Source organism: Thamnophis sirtalis, unplaced genomic scaffold (assembly GCF_051295495.1).
Source record: "Thamnophis sirtalis isolate CommonGarterSnake01/CBP01778 unplaced genomic scaffold, rThaSir2_p1.2 scaffold_2, whole genome shotgun sequence".
Taxonomy (NCBI): Eukaryota; Metazoa; Chordata; class Lepidosauria; order Squamata; family Natricidae; genus Thamnophis; species Thamnophis sirtalis.
The window spans coordinates 150,028,224-150,050,893 of NW_028261382.1; the positions used below are offsets into that span (position 1 = coordinate 150,028,224).

Below are 22,670 nucleotides of genomic sequence, written 5' to 3' on the forward strand. Positions count from 1 at the left end.
ATAAGGAGGCAGGTTTCATGAACACATTTCCTTATTTCTAAGGATTTGGAAGTCACTGCTGATTGTTAGTGGCTGAAAAAGAAAGCCATCCAATTATTCAGATATTTTAGCACTGAAATAAAGTTCTTTCTCTCTTGCATGCCCAGCATCCATTTGTATACCATCAAATAAGTTAGGTGGTCATTTATGCTACCAATTTCACAACATCTCCAGCACAAAATAAGAAACAAACATTCTTTACACAATTATTCCAGACACAATGTGCTCAGGCTTCATTTCTTTTCTATACTTAAAAAATCCTAGTCTTCAACTCCAATAAGTTGGTATTGCTCAGTCACTGAAATCTAACAGTAAGTTTCAAGACAACTGCTGACTATTCCCTACTGCATCGAAGAGTCCCTTTGCCTATTATATTTCATGGTTCAACTGTAACAATGTAGGATTTTATTACTTCTGTTTCTTATTATGTTGTACAGCACACAATCTTATCGAAGTGTTATTGAGAACAATGATGCCTGTCATCTTTCACTCCTGTAAATATCTCTTATTAGCTAGATGCCTAGGCCTATCGAAATAGTGAGCTTGATTTCATGTAAAGATTTAATCTTCATATTACTATGAATCAAGCTTGTTCATGTACAGAAGAGATTAGCACAGCTGCAACCTTCAGTAAATAAATTATATTGATAAAGATTAACTAGCATTTATAGTTGGTGAAACTACATGAAGAGACCTCAGTATCTGTTGCAGATATTTGCCACAAATAAAATGTTCCAGTTGATTTGTTCTATGGATGGAATACAGAAGATTTTAAACCATTACCTCTCAGGTTAGTATTCTGCAGTTGTATTGGGTTAGAGTTCCTCAAATTCCCAACCAACACAGGAGTGGCCATGATGGTTGGAAATGTTATATTTTGTGCTTCAATACATCTGGATAGACAGGCAGATAAAATGTATATTATTTATAATTTAGATTTCTATAAGTTGACCCACTCAGCATGGATTCTGGGCAATATATTATTAAAACTAATGCACTAACTTAAACACAAGTGAGCTAACTTTAAATAAGAGTTACATATAGCAAGGCGAATAATGTACTATAAGCAAGGCAGATTATACATACGAGTACAAAACCAACCTATCTGGGTGCTTGGGGAAAAAGACATGTTTCAAAAGATTATCTAAAGATTAGCACAGTCATGGCAGCCTAAACCTCTGAGGCAATGTTATTCCAGAAGGCAGAGTTCATAACAGAGAAAGCATGCTTTCTAGGTCATAGAAACAGCACAACAACAATTTTTAAAACATGTAGCTCAGCTTGCTGATCAGCATACATAAATAATTCTCCATCAATATGCTTGATGATTTTATTTGCAGAGTTCTTCCATATGAAAACATACAGTTCTAAATTTAGAATCCCATTTCTATATGCCACCCCCCAATAATTTGTTCTCATTTCCTCTATTCATTATATGGCGTTTTTTTCCTGCAAAATACCTGCCACTTCTTGTATCATTCTGCCGCAAGTTCTTGATGAAATGAATCTTCTTAAAGTTCTTTGGTCTGGGTGAGCCTGACAGAGTCCTGCATCTAAAAAATAATGATGTTGAAAAAATTAAATTCTTTCTGTATAGCTGAATCTCTCAGCACAAAAACAAGAAGGCAATTATTCAAGTGACGTCTCTACTAACATTAAGGAGTTTAAAAAAATAACAGAATGTAGAAAAAAACCACCTTACATTAAAAAAAATAAAACAATGTATTTAAAAACTAAACATAAAACTTTTTGGATAATGCTGTAGCTGTCTTTAGGAAAGCTGTTTACAAAAGAATGCAACATTTTTTTCTGTCACAAGAATTTTCTGAGTATGTATCTTAAAGTGTATGTTATAATTTCTGTTGCAAATTATTTTGGAGTGAGTGAAAATATGTCTCATATATAAATAACTAGGTGCATGAGATTTTCCAAATATTTTCTGCCTCCTTTTTTTAATTTTCCATTTGCCAACAAGATCTCAGAAATGGAATAGATTTGACATCTAAGGGGGTATGATGATATAAATAATACTAATTATAATATTCATTTTAAACACCAAGACAACTGCAAAAATTGCTTTCTTTTAAAGAAAATGTTGCACAATACGTTGCTTAGTGAATAACCACCCAGCTGTTCTTTGTATTATATATATATTGACTTAGTAAAAACAATATTCTTGGAAGTGGGAGTGTTAATTTCTGGATAGCTTAGTTTATTTTTGTAGGACCAAAAGGAAATGTCTTTTATAGGAAAGAAATATCCCTATCTTAAGAACAGGAAATTACAAACCTAAAATAATTAGATACAAGATCCAATGAACAACTAAAATTAATTATTTTCCTGTCAATATTCAGAATGGCTTTCTCTGCTGAAGAACTGGGGAAGGGAGAACAGCAGGTAAGGAAAAAGTTATAGAACTTATGTGACTCTGCTCAGAGTAACATTTTTGAGATGTGCAGCTATACAAATTTGATAAATAGTTGAAATTTATCTAATACTTAATTTTTTTATATTTATCAAATATATTTTTCTAAATATATTATGTTTATTTAAACAATAATTATAAACATTATTTAATTGATTTACATATTTTTATTTTTATACAAATGGAACTACAAACTGCTGAATTGTAAGAAAATTAGTTAGCATCGCTTATTTCTGTCTATTTAAGAGAAACTGGAAACTATTTCTGCTAACTATTTTGCTGTTTTTCAGTAGAAGAAAAATTTAATAGAAATACTATTGCATTTTAATATGTAATTTGGCACTGATTTGGCACCTGAGTTCATGCATTTGAACCACAACTGATCACAAGATACACAAAACAACATATAAACTAAATATCCCTTCTGGAGACTTTATACTGCTAATTATGCTTATTTCCATAATTCTAATTTGCTCTCCTTGTAACATTTTCCTATTGCTCTTGGCAATCGCAATGGGTTCCAATTAAAAGATACCTCACTGTGAAAAACGCCACTGGAAAGATCGCCTTAAATAAATGATATAAAATATTAAACATTATTTCTTTTGGCAATTATGCACATATTTAAATAATGTACAATGATACTTTCCTCCTTGTGAATGTGCAGTTGTACATGCTACATAAAATAACATTTTACTACTAAGAAAGTGGTAACGGTAAAGGTTCCACTCGCACATATGTGCTAGTCGTTCCCAACTCGAGGGCGGTGCTCATCTCTGTTTCAAAGCCAAAGAGCCAGCTGTCCGAAGACATCTCCGTGGTCATGTGGCCGGCATGACTAAACGCCGAAGGGGCACGGAACACTGTTACTTTCCCACCAAAGGTGGTTCCTATTTTTCTACTTGCATTTTTACATACTTTCAAACTGCTAGGTTGGCAGAAGCTGGGACAAGTAATGGGAGCTCACTCCGTTATGTGGTGTTAGGGATTTGAACTGCCGAACTGCTGACCTTTCTGATCGACAAGCTCAGCATCTTAGCCACTGAGCCCCCGCATCATTTTGTTATTTCTGTTTTTGTTTTAAGAGACAGAAAAAACAGACCTTTTCAGTTCAGTTTAAACAATAATGAATTGATAAACCTAAGCCCATAAAGATGATAAGGGGAGTTACATAATAATGGTTATGTATTTTTCAAAATACAGGAACTAAAACAAATGGCCATTTCTCTTCCTGGGCGGGACTTACTGATGGTAGCAGCTAAACATAGCTGCTCCCGAGTTACCAGCTGCATTATCTGTTTAGATGATCATCTATCAGACATCTGACAGACACCTTACTCTTCGGGCAAGAAGGGAAGGAGAAAAGTTTTGTCGAGCAAATGCCTTTCTGATCTTTGCAGCTTCTGTGTCTACGAAGAGAGAGGGGGGCCAGCTGAAGGCAGAACTGTTCCGTGCTGGAAATCTCCAGCTGCTTTGTAGCACAAAGTAAGCATCCCTCCCACTCAGACCAAAGATTGAATTACTTGATTTCAAAATGAGAATTCGTATGCGAGAGCATTAATTGTTTATTTAAATCCTAGCTTCTTTTTTTACAAGATCCTCGTCCGTTATTTTATTTATTTAAAGAGGCACTTAAAATGGCGACGAGCCAGTTGAATTGCTGAGTAACAATGTTTATCTAGTTATACGGAATTTCAAAACTTCAAAGGAAGGGAGTGATTTATTTTGCCTCACAGCCGGCCAACAGATCTTTACTAATTAGTTTCACTTTTAAAAGACTCTTTGCTAATATAGAGACATTCAAAACGGTGGTGAATATGCTGAACTGTTTCGTTACAATGCTTATTTTTTGAAACCTTCTGCAAAGTCCTATGAAATTTTAAAAAAAAAACCCTCAAAATGAAGGGGTGATTTAGTACCTCTTTCCACAACTGTATAGCGGGCCAGTAGAGTTTTCCTAATTGCTTGAAGATAAAACTTGGAATGGCCTCAAAACCAAATCCTAAACTGAAACCCCCTTCTTCAGCCCCCAGAAGCACATCGCCAATACTTGGTACAAAATCACAGCCACCGCCCTCTATGCCCCCTACTGGAGAGTTACTAACAACAGAACTCTTCCTGAGAGAACTGAGTGAAGCTCATAACATGCTGACAATTAAAGTGGAAAACAAACTGAAAGATTTTAAAGAGGGGAGATAAAAGAGGAGATAAAAGAACTTAAGGATGACTTGTATGATAAAATTGATGCCAGGGTTGCTAAAATTAAAGATGATATGCTGGGGCTTGTAACTGTACTGACAGAACATTTTTCAGGAGTTGAAGATAGTTTAGAGGATCTTAATCAAGCTAATACTAATTTGACATCGAAAACAGAGGTGGTGCAACAAAAAGTTGAAAATGCTGAAAAAGAAATTATTATGATACAGTACAGACAAATGGAACTCGCATTAAGAGTAAGGGGGTTGCGTGAAGAAAAACAGGAAAACCTGAAACAGATTCTTTCAGAAGCCTTTGATAATCTGGTGGGAAGACAGGGGTTTGACTGGCAAATCGATAAAGTTTATCGTGTTAACTCTTGGGCGGCAAAGCAGAAGCAGCTTCCTCGAGACATTGTTATATATTTCACTACAAGAGAGCTCAGAAACACGATATTACAAGAGTCTTATAAAACTAAGTTCCAGATTGGGGGTCAAGATCTGATTGTTTTGAAAGAGATACCACCTCAAATGCTAAGAGCCAGGAGAGATTATGCCTTTTTAGTTGAATAACTTAGAAATGGTCAGATACAGTAGAGATGGGACGCACCATTTGGCATCATACTCACACTGGACAGGCAAAGATATCATCTCAACTCCGTATGGAAAGCCCGAGATTTCTACCATAATATTTTGAAGGTTGGACATCCTGCACCTTCTGGATCCAGAGAAAGATCACAAGAAAGACAAGACAGACAGCAAATCACACAACTACCAGATAAGATGGATCATCTCTCTCCTCTAGAAGCGCAAGGTGTTAAGGAACAGAGACCTAGCCGTATGATTACCAGACGAATGGAGCAACAAGTTAAAATGCAACAACCGCAACAACTATCGGCTATCGATCAAGGAGCCACAGCAACAACCTCAGAAGCTGTGGGAGGAGCTAGGCCAAAGGTTAAACAGGCCATGCAGAAGGCTCTAAAAAAGCTTCAGCTAACCAAAGATGACAACTAAGATTTTAACATGGAATATCAACGGATTGAATTCTCCACAGAAGAGAAGGAAAATATTTCACTATCTTAAACAGTTCAAGAATGATATAATTTGTTTACAAGAAACTCATATCAAATCAACCGATCAAAAATATTTGAGTAATCCAAGATTCGGTCAACATTTTGTAGCTTCTGCTATGGAAAAGAAAAATGGTATAGTTGTATACTTAAGAAAAGATATGAAAGCTGAATTAATTGAAGCAGATCCCTATGGAAGGTACATTGCATTAGATCTAATCCTAGAAGGGAAAAAGACATTGTTTTTGGGAATTTATGCTCCTAATCAACAGCAAGACGGTTTCTATAGAAATCTTCACGCTAAATTAGTACAGTGGGAATATAGGTCTTGTATATTAGTGGGTGACTGGAATGGTGTTATAGATACCAAGAGAGATAAGAAGATTTTTCGCCCAAACACTAAGATACGATCAAAACTACCTAAATCCTTTTTTGACATGATGGATGATTTTGAACTGAGAGATATCTGGCGAGAAAGAAATGCAGAGGAATACGATTTTACCTTTTTTTCTGATAGGCATCAATCCTTTTCCAGGATTGATTTCATATTAATCACTAATGATTTGCTTTCTAGGGTGAAGAAGACAAAGATTGCGGCTAGAGTCCTTTTGGATCATAACCCAGTTTGGATGGAATTGGGAGGGGTGGTACAGACAAGAAGGTCTTGGAGATTGAATGAAAATTTATTTAGATATGAAAAGTATATAAATGATTGTAAAAAATTGCTAACTGAATACTTTGTTTTTAACATGAATAAGGATACACCTATGGAATTTGTATGGGATGCCAGCAAAGCGTATATGAGAGGAGTATTGATAAATATAAATAAATCACATAGACATAAACAAGGGGTAAAACGAACAGAGTTAGAGGAGGAAATTAAGAGGAAAGAGCTGGAGTTAACAACGAATCCAGCCGATACAAAGGTCAAGGAAGCAATCACCATATTAAAATCCCAATTTGATATGTTGATCTCGGACCAGGTAGCCACCAGTTTGTTACACGCAAAACACAATACTTTTTGTAATGCAAATAAACCTGGCAGGTGGTTATCTTATCAGATTAGGGGAAAAAAGAAAATTCGAAATATATCTAAATTGACCTACAAAGGGAAGGAGGTATTTCAACAGGATGAGATTCAAAAGGCATTTCGGGAATTTTTTACAGAGTTGTATAAGGAGGATAAAATTAATGGTTTAGATATAGACAAATACTTAGATAAAGAAAAAATACCCTTAGTTAAAGAAGAACACAGGCAAAAATTGAATCAACCAATAACCTCGGGGGAAATTTTACAGGTAATTAAACAGTTAAAGTCAGGGAAGGCACCAGGCACAGATGGCTTGCAGTGGCTTACTATAAAAACTTACAGTTGGAAATGGTAGAACCTCTTAGAGAATTATTTAATAAGATTCAAATGGAAGGTAAGGTACCTCCTTCATGGAAGACAGCCTTTATATTTTTGATACCCAAAGAGATCAAGATACTACTCAACCAAAAAACTAGACCTATTTCATTACTTAATGTAGATTACAAAATTTTTACTAAAATACTAGCAAATAGGTTAATGCTGGTTATCCAACAATTGATACACGCTGATCAAACAGGTTTTATACAAGGGAGACAGATGAAAAGTAATGTTAGATTAATTATTAATGCATTAGAATACTTGGGAAAGAACAATCAAATCCCTGCTGCGTTCATATTTCTGGATGCTGAGAAAGCCTTTGATTGAGTTAATTGGCAATTTTTGCTGAAGATATTGCAAAAAATGCAGATAGGAGATTTTTTACAAGCAATCAAAGCAATATATCAACAGCAAACAGCTCAAATTATAGTCAATGGAAGTTTAACAGAATCCTTTCAAATTGAAAAGGGTACAAGACAGGGCTGTCCTTTGTCCCCACTATTGTTTATTATAACTTTGGAGGTATTATTGAATAAAATACGGGGCTTGGAGGGCCTAAAACGAATTAAGGTTAGGCAGCAAGAATACAGAGTGCGGGCTTTTGCGGATGATTTGGTTATAATATTGGAACAACCGCAGGAATCCAGTATGGTTTTAATGAATACGATTAATCAATATGGTCAAGTGTCTGGTTTTAAAATAAACTTAGGGAAAACGAAAATATTAGCCATAAATATGAATACTAAACAAAAGGAGGAGTTAGGAGGAATGTTAGGATGTGAGATAGTCAAAAAGGTTAAATATCTTGGAGTTAATATTGCAATCTCAAATGGGAATTTATACAAGTATAATTATGAACCACTCTAGCATAGTATACAGATAGAGATGAAAAAATGGGAGAAGTTACACTTATCTTTGCTGGGAAGAATCGCGGCAGTGAAAATGAATATCTTACCAAATTTTTATTTCTTTTCCAAATGTTACCTATACTTAAAAAAGATGCGAATCTTTTAGAATGGCAGAAAGGGAATCAATAAATTTGTATGGGCAGGAAAGAAGCCGAGAGTAAAGCTGAAAATAATGCAAGATATACGCAAGAGGGGAGGCTTGAAACTACCCAATTTAAAACTATATTATGATGCAGTGGTGTTGTCCGTAATTAGTGATTGGATCAATTTAACTAATGATAGGATACGGAACCTTGAGGGATATGATCTGGTATATGGTTGGCATGCTTACTTGTTATTTAACAAAAAACTGAACAAAAACTTTAAAAGTCATATTTTAAGAAATGCTTTACTGTGGGTTTGGAAAAAATATCAACATAAATTAAATGATAAGATACCTATGTGGGCAATTCCTAGACATGCAATTGAAAATATAAATATAGCACAAAAACAGGATAGAATTACTTATAGACAGCTTCTTATTTTGGAAGGAGGGGCACTACAATTAAAATTCTTAGAGGTATTAAAAGAGGAGAGGGCAGTTCAAACATGGTTCCAGTATGGGCAATTACAGGCCAGGTGGAAAATAGATCAAAAAATTGGTTTTGTCCAAATTGAGGACAACTTATTTAAACAAATAAGAGATCAAAGTTTAATGCATATAAAGAAGATATATAATGTATTAATACAGATAGATTCGGAAACAGAGTTAGTTAAAGATTGTATGGTAAAGTGGGCTCAAAATATTGAAGAACCAATAATGTTGGTTACATGGGAAAAAATTTGGGTAAGAAATGTGAAATTTACACAAGCTCAAAACCTAAGAGAAAATTTTTACAAGATGTTCTATAGATGGCATTTAGATCCTAAAAAGCTGGCTTCTATGTATCCGAATTTACAACACAAATGTTGGAGATGTGGTTCTCTCGATGCTACCTATTTCCATATATGGTGGAGTTGCCAAAAGGTTAAGGCATCTTGGATAAAAATATGGTGGATTATGCAAAATATCTTTAAAAGAAGGATAAAGTTTACCCCTCAGTTATTTTTGCTAGGTATAAGTACTAACTTTACAGCGGTAGAGACTAACTTGATCCTGCACTTAATAACGGCAGCAAGACTGTTGGTGGCGCAATACTGGAAGAAGGAAGACCTGCCTACAACTCAAGAATGGACATTGAAAGTCATAAATTTAGCCGAGATGGCTAAAATATCAGCATATCTTAAAGATCACTCAAATGAGATATATAAACGAGACTGGAAAAAATTGATTGATTATATACAAAATAAATACGGGACCAAGAAATTCCAGTTAGCCTATGCTTAAGATCAGGAATGATTTAAATTGTTTAAAGTTAGCTTAGCAAGAAGAAGCTAAGATCAATGTAGAGATGTTATTAATTTCTTTATTTCTTTTTTCTCAATAGATTTTAGACTGTGTTTGTTAAAAATCTATACCGTGTACGGGTTCTCGGAAGTTGGGGGGGGGAAGGAGGAGGGGGGTCGGGGGAGGGTGAAGGGAGGGAGGGATATATATTAGGCTAGACATGTGTTAGATCTCAATGCAATGTGACTTCACAGTATACTGTTTTTCTCTAATTTTTCTTTAAAAATAGGATAAGCCAAATACATTAACATATAGTGGAAATACACTGAGGGGAGGAGGAGTAGGAAAGAAGAAAGATGGGTAGAGGAGGATGGGAGAGAGGGTGGGGGGAGGCAAAAAGGAAGTGGGGGGAGTGGATCTGGAGAGAGGAGTGGTAGAGGGCGAGGGGAAGTAGGGTAGAGGGGGCTGATGGAGGGAAGATAGAAAGTTGGAGGGTGGTGGAAGAAAGAGGTGTATGGAGAATGGAAGAGGTATATTGGGCTTTTATTTTCTGGGGCATTGTCGACAAGAGGAATTGATGCAATTATTGTTTAATACTGTATGGTGTATACATGTGAGTGTATGAAAATGAAAATAAAATATACTAAAAAAAAAAGTGGCCATTTCAAAATTTTCAACTGGTGATTTTTTTTGCCTTTAATTTGAAACAATGGAAGCAAGAGTTACTATGGCAGGTTTCATAATTAAAGCCTCCCCCCCCCCAAAGGAATAGTAAAAAATAGAAGAGGCATTAAACTCAAGGATTTCCCCAATTTTTCTTCATTTCAGAGAATGCACACACACATCTGGCTCTTGATAGGACAGAGCACTTGTTATCCAGTAGTCAGCAATTTACTTGGGAAAATTTTAGATCTTGGTTTTGGATCATCAAATAAAACTTCTGCTGCGCACCGAATCACGATTAAACCCCCTAGACAGATTTCCTTTTAAATAATAAGATGCAGAGCAATCAAGCCTTCCTTTTAATATACTCAGTTTATTTTACCAATACAGATTCTCTACTACAGATGGCAGCTTATGTCAAAAAGAGCTTTTTAGTTGAAGGATCTTCAAACAATGAAATCAATTCTTGATTATGATGTGCATCTAGATTCCAGAACAATGAGGTTTTGGATCATCTTCACATGTTTGTATGTGCACACTTTGCTTGTTTTCTTTTCCCTCACCAACAAAAGTGAAATGACTGTGTATGCACATCCATACAGAGACAGCCAGAAACAGCTTAGCTATATTCACTAATACCCTTTTCTGAATAAAACAGAATTCTGTTAGCTGTTATTAATCTCCTGCCATAGTTTACATAGTGTTTGGCTCAACTGTTGCACAAGTAAAGAGAGTCGTGATGTAGATCACAAATTCTATATGTACACATTCCAATAATATTTCATTGTATAAATTATCTTTGTTTCGGGATAGGTTAATATATTTTTGGTGTTTGCTTTCAAATGATATGGACAAAAGTCATTTAAAATAGTTTTAAAATTATTGGCCAGGGAAAAGTCCAAGATAGAAAAAGTATTGATGCTTTTGAACTTTGAAATTGGAGAAAACTGGAGAGTATTACAGACAGCCATTAAAACAAACAAATGGATATAGAACATAGAATGGATCATAGAATCACCCTGGAGTTTACCACTCAAGGCACAAATGATCAGGCTTAAACTCTTACAGTTTATAATATGCTTATTGCATAAATAGCAACTTAGTCTGGGAGAAAAAAAATCAGAAAGAAGCATTCAAAGTAATTCAAAGGAACTCTGTTTTATTAACTCACTATGAATGAAGACTTGAAATTCCTTTTACAATTTTGAAAATCCTGTCTTTACTCCCGACGGTGTTAAATATACCACACTAAAAACAGTACAATGCTCCCATGATGTTGCTCAGTTGCAAAACATTTGACATATTATAACAACCATACTGAATAAACAAAAACTGACAGGAGTGTAACAGATAGGAACGATCTTCTTCTAGGAGGGCTTTATGAGTTTGTAGAGCTCTTGTTTCCTTATGTTTTATTCTTCTTCTGAAGCTAGCATAAGAAAGAGATGAGACAAAGCAGCTTGTTTCTTGCTGTACAAACTATAGGTGCTTTAAAAAAAGAAGCCTGAAAATTGCTTTTGAAACATAAAACATGATTAAATGAGAAAAAAAGACCTGTTACTAAAGGAGATGCTTAGTGCTTCACATGTTCTTGGTTTATACAGTATTTTGATAATTAGAATAAGGTGTGATTTAGTAAAGCTGGCTTCAAATTAAAGATGGAGAAGGAGAGAATATGTAAGTATTTAATTGCAAAGTCCTCAACACATTTTTTTCCATAAATAGGATAGGCTTAAAACCTTAAAAAAATCTGGACACAATAAACATGTTACAAAAATTTGGATTTATAGAAGCTTGAAACTAGAAAGTTAATTGGAAGGAAAACCTAACTGACATGGTCTCTGCATGGTTCTCTCTTACAAGGCTTTAGGAATATTTTTTGCTATGTAAACCACTATGTTTTAAACATAGAAGCCACCTGACTCTGGATAATTTGGTACATCTTACAATTAAAAATTAGAAAGTAACAAAAAACTGAGCCAAAAAAAGAATCACGTACATCTAGAAAACATACAATATGCAGTAATGGAAACAAATAACAGGGACTCAACATACACCTTAGCCCCCAAGTTTGAGACACTAAACAAGTCTTCAAGGACTTCTGGATTATCTTCAGAGTGGGAGCCATGTGAATTAACTGAGTACATTCATCAATAAATATTTTGGTGCATTTAAAAGCATTTGACAAAGTGTCTACAAAAACCTTTAAGCTGATTTAGCTGCCATGGGATAAAAAACCAAAATCATCTTAGGGTTCTTAGCTAAAGAACAGCAAAGAGGAAAAAATAAACGATTTATTTTTACTCTGGAGGGAAGTAACGTAATAGAACTATACTGTTGCTAATATATTATCTAGAATTAGGAACAAGCAATGAGTTGGTTAAGTCTACTGATGAAATATGTTGATTAAAACTAAAAGAGACAGCAAAGTATTCTAAAACTTTGTTTACCAATCTAAGAAAACAGAGGGCAAAATACCTCCAGGCCATCAATTTCTAAATATGGTTAACCCATGTATTTGCAAGCTAAAGGGCAAATAATATCCCAGCAAATTAGATAAAATTTATTGCAGCAAGCAGTTTTCCGAAAACCAGCTTTCTCAAACAGTAGCATTTCTTTCTTTAACATGGGTGGTAAATTGTGATTCCATGGCTGTATGAGCACAAAATACTTTTTTTCCAGAGGTCCTGGAGTCTCTCGTGATTATGAAGTTGAAAATACATGGGCCAGTTCCCACCAACAAGAGGTGGGAAAAATGCTAGGATGCCTCTAAGTCATAAAAGGATATCCACACCTGAGCAATAAAAGCTACTTTAATTTTCTCTTAATCTTCTCCAAAAACTTTCTTTAATTTTTCCTAACCCCTGAAGTGAAGGCAGTGATGATAGAAGGCTGGCCTCTCTTGGTTTACCTCATCTCCAAAATATACATCCCAACAATTTTTGTCTACTCTCTTTTTTTTAAATTTCTTTTGGTGCCCAGCGACAACTTTTGCATTGTTTGGTGCAGGTTCTGAATTAGCACATATCTTCTATATTTGTGATTGTTTTGCTAATAGTAAGAACAAGACTACTGCTTGTTCTGACTATTAGCTATTTAGCTTATCTGAGGTTCCTTCAAAGAAAAAGAATATGAACTGCATCTCTAAAGCTCATGACTAACTAGTAGTTCCACTTATTTCTTTTATCATACAATTAAGAACCCAGATATGCCTGCCTTGAGCTTTTCTATTTAATCATCTTGCCTAAGAATACAAAAATATGCCTAGTAGACCAGAATGGATTTTCAGATACATCACACATTGAACAATTTGTTCTCACGCTACAGTAAGTTACTGCACAAACCACTGTTAGCTTCAGTGAATACAAACTGTTCTGAATTCCTATTATCGTACATAATATGTGAATGACAGAACAAAATATACCAGTGTTGGCGAACGTTTTCAGCACCAAGTGCCAAAACAGGAGCATGAGTGGGGGAGTGCTGGAAACCGGAAGAGTGGCTCCCTAGTGCTCATGCACGGGAGCACCAGAAACTGGAAGAGCAGTTCCTCGGCATGCATGCAGGTGCCAGGAAGCTGAGCTTCCAATTTCCGGCATGCACATGCGTGTCAGTCACCTAGTCTTCTGGTTTCTGGCATGCATATGCATGAAGACCAGTTGGCTGGTTTGCATGCATGTGCCGGAAACCGGAAACTCAGCTTCCTGGCATGCTGGCCAGTGCGGAACCAGGAAGAGCAATGGCTGGCATGCCCGGGGAGATAGCTCTGCATGCCACTTCCAGCAAGCGTGCCATAGGTTCGCCATCACGGACATATACAGTATAAATCAGGAAAAAAACCTCACCTCCTTAAGGGAGCATTTTCCTCAATGTCTTCCAAAGTCTCCAATGAAGATCTCTGGGAAATTAGCCGACGTCTCTCAAGGGAAAAAGAAAGAAAGAAATTAAATTTTTGATATTTTTGCAAATTGGAGGAATTTGGAATGGCAACAGCTCAGAATGACCATAAAGTGGCAGATATGCTGTTAAAGATGTAAAGTACTAATAAAACAATACTTTTTATTCAAGCTGGTACTCCTAATTCCTCTATTTAAAAGGGTTATACTTCAACCTATTTTAATGTAAAATCATTGTATTTTTTAAAAAAAATAAGATGACATTATTTAGAGATACACCATTCTAGAATGGTCCTATAATAGGATACATCCAAATTATACAGGCATGTTACAGATCTTCCAAAAAATATAAGCAGACTAGCTGATAGAAAACGCAATAAAAGATTTCCATGTTAATAAATTGTTCTTCAAAAAAAAAATCCTGTTTACAATTTGCCAATCAAAAGGAGCTTTATGTCTACACTCTCTCCTCTTCTGTCTTTGGCTTCTCACCCTAACTGGTTTACATGGTATGATTCTGGTTTAAAGCCCTGGGTGGAGGAACATATTGTTTTGTGCATTAATCAATACAGGTAGTGAGCACAATTGGGAGTGGCAATTTGGTTGTTAAGTAATCACAATTGTGCTTAGAATGTAACATCAGTTTTCTGTTGCTTTACAGACCTATGAACGTGGTAAATGCTAGGATTGGTTACTTTTTCATTAACCATTGTACAAAATGGTTGATAAACAAGATAGCGCTAAGTGAGGACTACCTATGTTTCTATTTCACACATCACACTAAACATGCAGATCAAATTTAATAAGCAATAGAGCTATGTTTTGCATCTGCACACAGCCTCCTTCTAATTGGGAAAACAAGGCAGACTTAGAGTGGGGCAAAAAAAGTATTTAGTTAGCCACCAATTGTGCATGTTCTCCCACTTAAAAAGATGAGAGGCCTGTAATTGACATCATAGGTAGACCTCAACTATGAGAGACAAAATGAGAAAACAAATCCAATCACATTGTCTGATTTGGAAATAATTTTTTTGCAGTGTTTCTTTCAATTCAAGTTTTTTATGTATTGTTTTTAGTCACACAATCATCAAAAAATAATTCTTCCAGCATCCTTAAATGTTCTTTGTTTTATTGACTACATTTTTTTTTGCAACAATGCTTCCTCTCGGTATTTATTATACAATAGCTTCCTGACATTCTTTCTTTTAATACAAATACTGTAATCTACAAATTCATCTACAAATTTTATTTTTTCTTTATTCCCAATCTTTTTTATTTCAGTAATCTACCCAGCAGTCTTATTTGGCATTTGGCAAGATACTTTTCTTACTTCTGTTCTAAGCAGTTACCATAACCTATTTTGTTATAGACATTTTTCATTCTTCTATGCATTATGTTTTCCAATATTGTTTTTATATAGGATTTGTACTTTATATTTCTGCAACTCTTCTACTTACATTCTAATTTCTTTCATTTTTTTCTAATATATCATTTCCCCCCAAGATTTACTATCTCCTCCCCTAAATGGATGTAAATAAATAAGTCAATAAATCAATATGTAATTTAAGATTATAGAATTGTGAAATTCATCTAGGTCGGGGGTGTCCAACATGCATCACATTGTCATCATGTGACGTATTGCAACTTTTTCCCTTCGCTAAACCGGTGGTGGGCATGGCCAGCATGTTATGCATCTGGCCCATGGGCCGTGAATTTAACACCCCTGATCTAGGTCAATGTGCAGGGAAACCAGTTAAACTATCTTTGAGAGGTAGCTTTATTAATAACTTCCAGAGCTGTAGAACTCATCACTCTATAATTAGCTGGTTCCACTGTAGTACTGATATTACTACTGGAAAATTTTCCCTTGTGTTTAAGCAAGATGTAGATAGTTCTAACCTGTACACGTTAATTTTGGCAGTGGTTTCCTTTCCAAGTTTGTTTCCATTAGTTTCCAAACATTTCATTACCAGACTAGGTAACAGGATTCCCACTGATTATGTTACATAGTCTGGTTAACGAAACATTTGGGAATTAAATGGAAACAAGTTCGGAAAGCAAACCACTGCCAAAATCTAAAGCCTGAGCTACAAGTATTTTTTACTGTACACATTATTTCTGGTCTAAATTTCTTTACCAGTGCAAAATAGTTGCTGCTCATTTGATATGCTTTCATGTACTTGAACAACTTCAGTCTTCTTTTCATCAGACTGAATATACCAAGTTCCTGCACAGATCATGTCCTTGGGTTAGTATATTGTCTTTGTTGCCATCTTTTGAACCTATACAATTTAGGGCCATAAATTTTGACTTTCTCTGAGTGTGGGTTACCCAACCAGTTGACAACACACAACTGGTCCCAAGTGGTAGCTTTCATGTAATTAATTTCCGATGCAACAATTCACCTTTTATTTTGCACTGGGATCTAGATCATTTGACCTGTGTTTCCCTCACTACATATTCCATGCTACAGCCTTACTCAAAAGAATAGAAAGTCTATTGGCTTACCTGAACGGTTGTTCTCTGGGCGCTATGAGGAGAGTCCAAGCATGGGTTAACACAGTCTATCTGCCCTAGGACTGAGTGAGTTTTTTCTTGGCCACGCCTCCCTTTGCCTCCATTAACTCAGTTTAAAAACGAAGAAGTAACCGTACAGGATGTCCATTCCACAGTCACATCTAGTCAATAGTCTTGAAAGTTGCAAAAGACAGTGGGCGGGTTTGGACTCTCCTCGCAGCGTCCAGAGAACAACCGTTCAGGTAAGCCAACGATCTTTCTCCTGTGCGCTGCTTGGCGAGTCCAAGCATGGGACATACCCAAGCTATTGTGTCCCAGGGTGGGTAGAGACCGGAATCTCCAGAGCCTCTGTGACTTTTTGTAGAATTCTCCTTCCAAAAGAGTCTTCGGCTAAGGCAAAGGTGTCAATTTTGTAGTTCCTGATAAATGCTGTGGGAGAAGCCCACGTGGCCGCTCTACAAATGTCGAGAATGGTTGCCTGGGTCACCCATGCAGCTGTGGTAGCGGCACTCCTTGTCGAGTGTGCAGTTATACAGCTAGGCGCAGACCTGCCTTGATGTTCGTAAGCCAATTTGATGCAGTCTCGCAACCAACACCCAATGGTATGAGAAGACGCCTTGCGACCCAGTGACCCAGGATGAAATGACACAAAGAATGATTCGGAACGCTGGAATTCTTTGGTCCTTTTTACGTGTAACATATGCCAGTCACGTTCTCTAGGATGCATAGGCTTGGGACAGAAAGTTCTATGAAAGTGAGTGTTGACCTTAGGGACGAACGTGGGGTCAAGCCTCAAAATGACTGTCACTATGCATAATGCATAGGTCTTCCCTGATGGAGAGGGCCGCCAGTTCAGATACTCGTCGAGCAGATGTAATGGCCACGAGAAATGCTGTTTTAAGAGTCAGATGGTGGAGACTCGCCGTTCAAAGCGGTTCGAATGGCACCCCCATCAAGGTTCGAAGAACAAATGGCAAATCCCAGGATGGATAACGGTGGATCTCCTGGGGGCTGATATTTACTGCGTCCTTCAGGAAGCTCTTGACCTGTGGGTGTTGGCTCAAGGGGCGAGAAGACCCATTGATGAGGATGGTGGACAGGGGCGCAACCTGATGACGGAGAGCGTGGCACGACAAAACCGCGCTCGTCAAAATCGCGGTGATAAAATCGCGGCGCTAAAGCCGTGACGTCATCACTGCCGCGACAACAGCGCGGCAACAGAAGGGCTCTTTAAAACGGCGCCGCGGCAGAAAGCCGATTTCAATTAAGGTAAGGGTTAGGATTAGGTTTAGGGGTTTGTTTTAGGGTTTGTTTTAGGGTTTGTTTTAGGGTTAGGGTAGGGTTTAGGTTTAGGTTAGGGTTAGGGTTAGGGTTAGGGTACTGAGTGCTTGGGAATTCGCGGATTTGCCCTCCGCGATTATGTCATCGCGGTAGGGTCGCGTTTTTCCTTAGTGCTTCGAACGGCGCAAATTAGTCTTCGCGCTTATGTCTCCGCGGATAAGGGCTTCGCGGATTTGTGGTGGAACCGACAGAGAGTGTTGGGAGCCAATCCCCTGTCCAATCCCTCTTGCAAAAAGTCCAGTAATTGTGGAACTGAAGCAGAAATGTCTCTTATGCAGGTTGAAAATGCAACCCAGGTCGCTTTGTATATCCTAGTGGTGGAAGGTCTCCTGGATGCTTGGATAGTTTGTATGACCTTGTCCGAAAGGTTCTGTTTCCTCAGGAGTTCCTCCTCAAGTGCCAGACAGCTAATTGCAGCCACTGGGGATCCAGGTGGCTGACGGCCCCTTGGCAGAGGGAGATCTGCTCCTGAGGAATTCTCCACGGTTTCTGGATGGAGAGACCAACAAGGTCCGCGTACCAGGACCTCCTGGCCAATGGGGCGTAACCAGGAGGATCTCCGCTTCTTCCGCTAGTAGCTTGGACACTACTTGCAAAATGAGCGGTAGAGGAGGGAATGCGTACAATAGTCCTGGGGGCCACTTGCACCTCAGCGCATCTGTCCCCTCTGCCCATGGAGAATGGTATCGGGAGAAGAATCGTGGCAGATGTGTGTTGGCATGTGTGGCAAATAGGTCTACATGCGGTTTGCCAAATCTCCTCACAATCTGCCTGAATAGGTCTGGATGCAGCTGCCATTTGGAGTGGTCGATTTGTTGCCGGCTCAACCAATCTGCTTCCTGGTTGCTGGTCCCGGAGATGTGATCTGCTTTGATGGAGGTTGGTGGCGTTCTGCCCACCTGCCCAGGGACTCTGCCTCTGCCATGAGCCTTCTGGAGTGAGTGTTTATATGGGCTTTCGTTGCCATGTTGTCTGTCAGTAACAGTACATGTTGACCTGCTACCAGGGTTGAAAACTGCCATAAGGCGAGGCAGGCAGCCCTCAGCTCCAGCCAGTTTATGCTGTGGGAGGCCTCCCTCTGGGTCCATAGTCCCTGCGCGAGTTGGCCCTGACAGTGAGCCCCCCCATCTGAGAAGGCTGGCATCTAAGGTCACCACCACCCTTTCAGGTTCCTTAAAGAGGCACCCTTTCTCGACTGCTGCTGTCCTCCACCAGGTAAGGGACCGAAGGACCTTGGGCGGGGGCCTCACATGTCTCAAAGAGTTGCTGGTCTTGGCCCTTTGCATTGGCAGGAGGAACCACTGCAGTGCCCTGGCATGGAGACGCGCCCAAAGAACCACCTTTAGGCAGGAGATCATGATCCCGAGGAGTTGTGACAGGAACCGACTGTGGGCTGCGTGGATCGGGATGTACAGGTAGGCCTCCTTTAGGTCTATCGATGTGAGCAGGTCTCCCTGTTTTATGCAATCCAGAATGGAATGGATGGACTGCATCTTGAACCTTTTGTAGGCCAGATGTTGATTTAGGCGTTTTAGATCCAAGATGGCCCTCCACCCCACCACCCCGAGCTCTTTGGGACTAGGAAAAGTATGGAATAGAATCCCTGCCTTTCCTGCTCCTTCGGTACGGGCTCTATGGCCCTGATCTGGAGAAGGTGGAGAATCTCTACATGCATAAGGTTCTTCTCAGGGGACTCTTTGGAGTTGGACAACGAATGAATGTCCTTTGGGGAAAGGATAGGAATTCTAACACTAGGCCCTTCCTGATCATGCTGAGGACCCAAGAGTCCATGGTGATTTCCTCCCACTTGTTGGCGTATAGTTGTAGCCGACCCCCTATGGGAGGACCCCTGTGATGGTCACTTGCCCCTACGGAATTGGCGGGAATTGTTCCCGCCGCAGTATGGCTTCTGAAAGGAATGCTGTTGTTGCCTGCCCCGCAACGCGAAGGAGCTCCTGTCCTGACTCCTATCCCCTCCCTGGGTGTAGGGTCTATGATAGGTGGAAGAGGTGGACGCCTGGTTGGTGTCTTGGGCTCGAAAGGATTGCTTTCGAAAGGAACTAGAGTTTTACGCTCATTCTTCTTCAAAGTGGCCGGGAGGATCTTTTGTTTGTCCTTTGTTTCGATGACAAACTTGTCCAAGGCATCCACAAAGAGTTGCCCCCCCGAATGGGGCGGAAGAAAGCTTCCACTTTGCCTTCATGTCGGCTTGCCAGTGGCGGAGCCACAGCAGCCGACGCGAGGTAACGTTGGATGCCAACACCCTAGAAGCAAACTTAGCAGCATTCAGCAAGGCATCTGCTGAATACTCTACAGCAGTAATAATCTTGCTGAGGTCATGCTTCTAGTGGGAGCCCCCAGAGGGAGGTTTAGACCACAGTTATCTCAGCCAGAGAAGGGACACTCTGGTGAAGAAAGAGGCTGAGGTGGATGCCCTGATTGCTCAGACGGCCGCCTGATGAGTCTTATGGCACACCTTCTCAGATCTTTTATTCTCTGCCTTGAGACCCTCCAGGAGGTCTGCTGGCAGGTTCAAATTTGACGTTAAAGAGACTACCGGAGCATCCACCTCGGGCAATTTCAGCACGTCCTCCATTCTACTTTCCACAGAATAAAGGGATTTATCCCCTCCGCTAGGATTGGTCAATGTACTGGGCTGGGCCCACTGTCTTTGGACAACGTCCATAAACAGATCTGGGACTGGAATTAACTCCTGAGTAGGAGCTGTCTCCTTGAAAAGACCTTCTTTGGGGTCCTTGGATGAGGAGGCCGTAACAGCTGTACTCTTAGGAGTAGAGCCTAATTCAGTAGCCGCCTTGGCCTTATGTAGAATAGACTTAAATAAGGTTGGCTTGAACAGGCCAGTAAAGGCCGGTTTGTCAGGAGGGAGATCCTCAGCCTCTGACAGTTCAAAGCCCTCAGCCTCCTCTTCCTCCTCCCAAACCGACTCTTCCGTGGCCACTGAGGTGCCCGGAGAGGTCGGCGCCTAAATAGGGCTATGACTTGGGGCCCGCTTAGATTTGGATGACCCAGATTTTCGGGCCTCCTTTTGCTTTATGCCCTCGGCTATATCCTGGGAGATGGCTATGGTGATAACCTCCCTCACCTCCACTGACAGGGCAGATCCTTTGTTCTCCCTGGGCTGAGATCCAGATAAAACGGGCCTGCTGCTGCGTCTCCCGACGCTAGTCCCTTCCTCCACTGGAAGGAGACCCTGAAAAGGCTCCACTTCCTCCCTGAGAGACGAACTGGGAGAATCAGGGTAATCCCAGGAGGTATCTGGAGAAGATTCCCTAGACCCCTCCTCCATCAGGGATGGGTACCTACTGCTCTGAGTGGAGTGAGTGCCTCGTTCCCCCCTTTGGCTGGCGGGGAAGCCTAACTCTGGGGCCACAGGGACAGGAGATCTCTGTGGTTGCGGGGCCTTGGCCTCCGCAGGCCCATGCTTCTGGGAGCCCTCCTTGGCCTTATCCATGGTCCCAGAAGTTCCCGGGGAGGCTCTCTTGGTGGTGCCTTTCCCTCCCTTGCTCCCTTTGGGGGAGGGAGATCAAGCCTACTGCGTTTGGTGGAAGGCCCTGCCTGCACCTCCTACACCTCCATTCCATCGTCTGCCATTCTGGCTCCCTTGCAGCTGTGGAAGATGTCTTGCAGGGGTCAGGCACCGGGCGCTTAAGTCAGCCGGCTGAAGTGCACCCACAGATCAGTGGGGAAGGAGAGGGCCTCCCGAAGGCCGGATCCCCTCCTCCTTGTAGGTTCCGAGTGATGGGGAACAGGAAGCCAGTGTCCCGAACAAGGCCCGTGCTTCTCGGTGGCGATCTGCAGTTAAGTGTACTCTCTCTCGCTCCAACGGCACACTGTGAGGCTTCTTTTTCTACATGAGGCTCAAGAAAATGGTGGCCGTTGCGCGCGCAGCCCAGGGCAGAAAGCGCGCAGATCCAAAATGGCCACTGCCTCCACCAAGTAGAAAGGAGCACCACTGCTGCCGCCGGAATGCTCAGGCGCTCAGTGCGACCTTCACGACACAGCGGTGGGGGATCAATGCGGTCCAGGAAGTCTTCTGCCGCCGGACAAGCGACTCACAATTCCACGCCCCGAGTGCGACAGCAGATGAATTGCATAGTAGGAAGTTTCTAAGTCCTCATAGAGTAGTCATAGCAACAATTTTTTAGTAAAGTTGAACTTTTCTAAAGTCCAGTTATCTGGAGCACTCCCCAGAACAGTCCAAACGGGTGGACTGAGTTTTTAAACTGAATTAATGGAGGCAAAGGGAGGCATGGCCAAGAAAAAACTCACTCAGTCCTAGGGTAGATAGACTGTGTTAACCCATCTCCAAGCAGCGCACAGGAGAAATAAAGAATTACTTGTTTTCTGTAGTACATGAAAAGGCAAGAGATTCTTAAAATGTATTATAAAAACATCACTTGAATAATTTTTACAAGATAGACATGAGTACTGCAGCAAAGAATGAACAAAAACATCACTATTTACAAAGGCATGCCTATAAAGAAGAGTTACTTTCATCTGTGCATTTGACATATCAGCACTGAGGTCATGACCATTCAGTTCTGTAGAACCCAATGAGACCTCCATTATTTGAAAGAAGTATATCTCCTTTAGTAAAATAATTTAATATTTTACTTGCAATTTTAACAGTATTTAAAAAATTGTGCTACACATACTTGTCCTTAAAGAGTAAGCACAATTGAACACTGGCAACTGAATAGTATTGTCAGATTACTTATTTTATCTGGACACCTATAAAAATATCAAGTTCCACTTAATGATTTATAGAGTACTTAATCAAACATCTTTAGATGTTGCTAACAGTAACTTCAAACT

At 39.6% G+C, this 22,670-nt stretch overlaps 1 protein-coding gene across 4 annotated transcripts in view; it reads right to left on the bottom strand.

Annotated features, from left to right (window-relative positions):
• The window catches only part of CABLES1 (Cdk5 and Abl enzyme substrate 1), a 124,602-nt gene that overhangs the window by 84,896 nt on the left and 17,036 nt on the right, over window positions 1–22,670 (bottom strand). For 3 of the 4 annotated variants that reach the window (XR_015695658.1, XM_087707186.1, XM_087707184.1), the window contains exons 2-3: window positions 13,923–13,994; window positions 1,500–1,592 (exon numbers count right to left, since the gene is read on the bottom strand). Coding sequence is in view for 3 of the 4 variants with exons in the window: in XM_087707186.1 (XP_087563312.1) it covers window positions 1,500–1,592; window positions 13,923–13,994 (165 nt within the window). In the remaining variant the exon portion in view is untranslated. The remainder of the gene's footprint in view (window positions 1–1,499; window positions 1,593–13,922; window positions 13,995–22,670) is intronic. The other variant, XM_087707185.1, reaches the window with a different exon arrangement.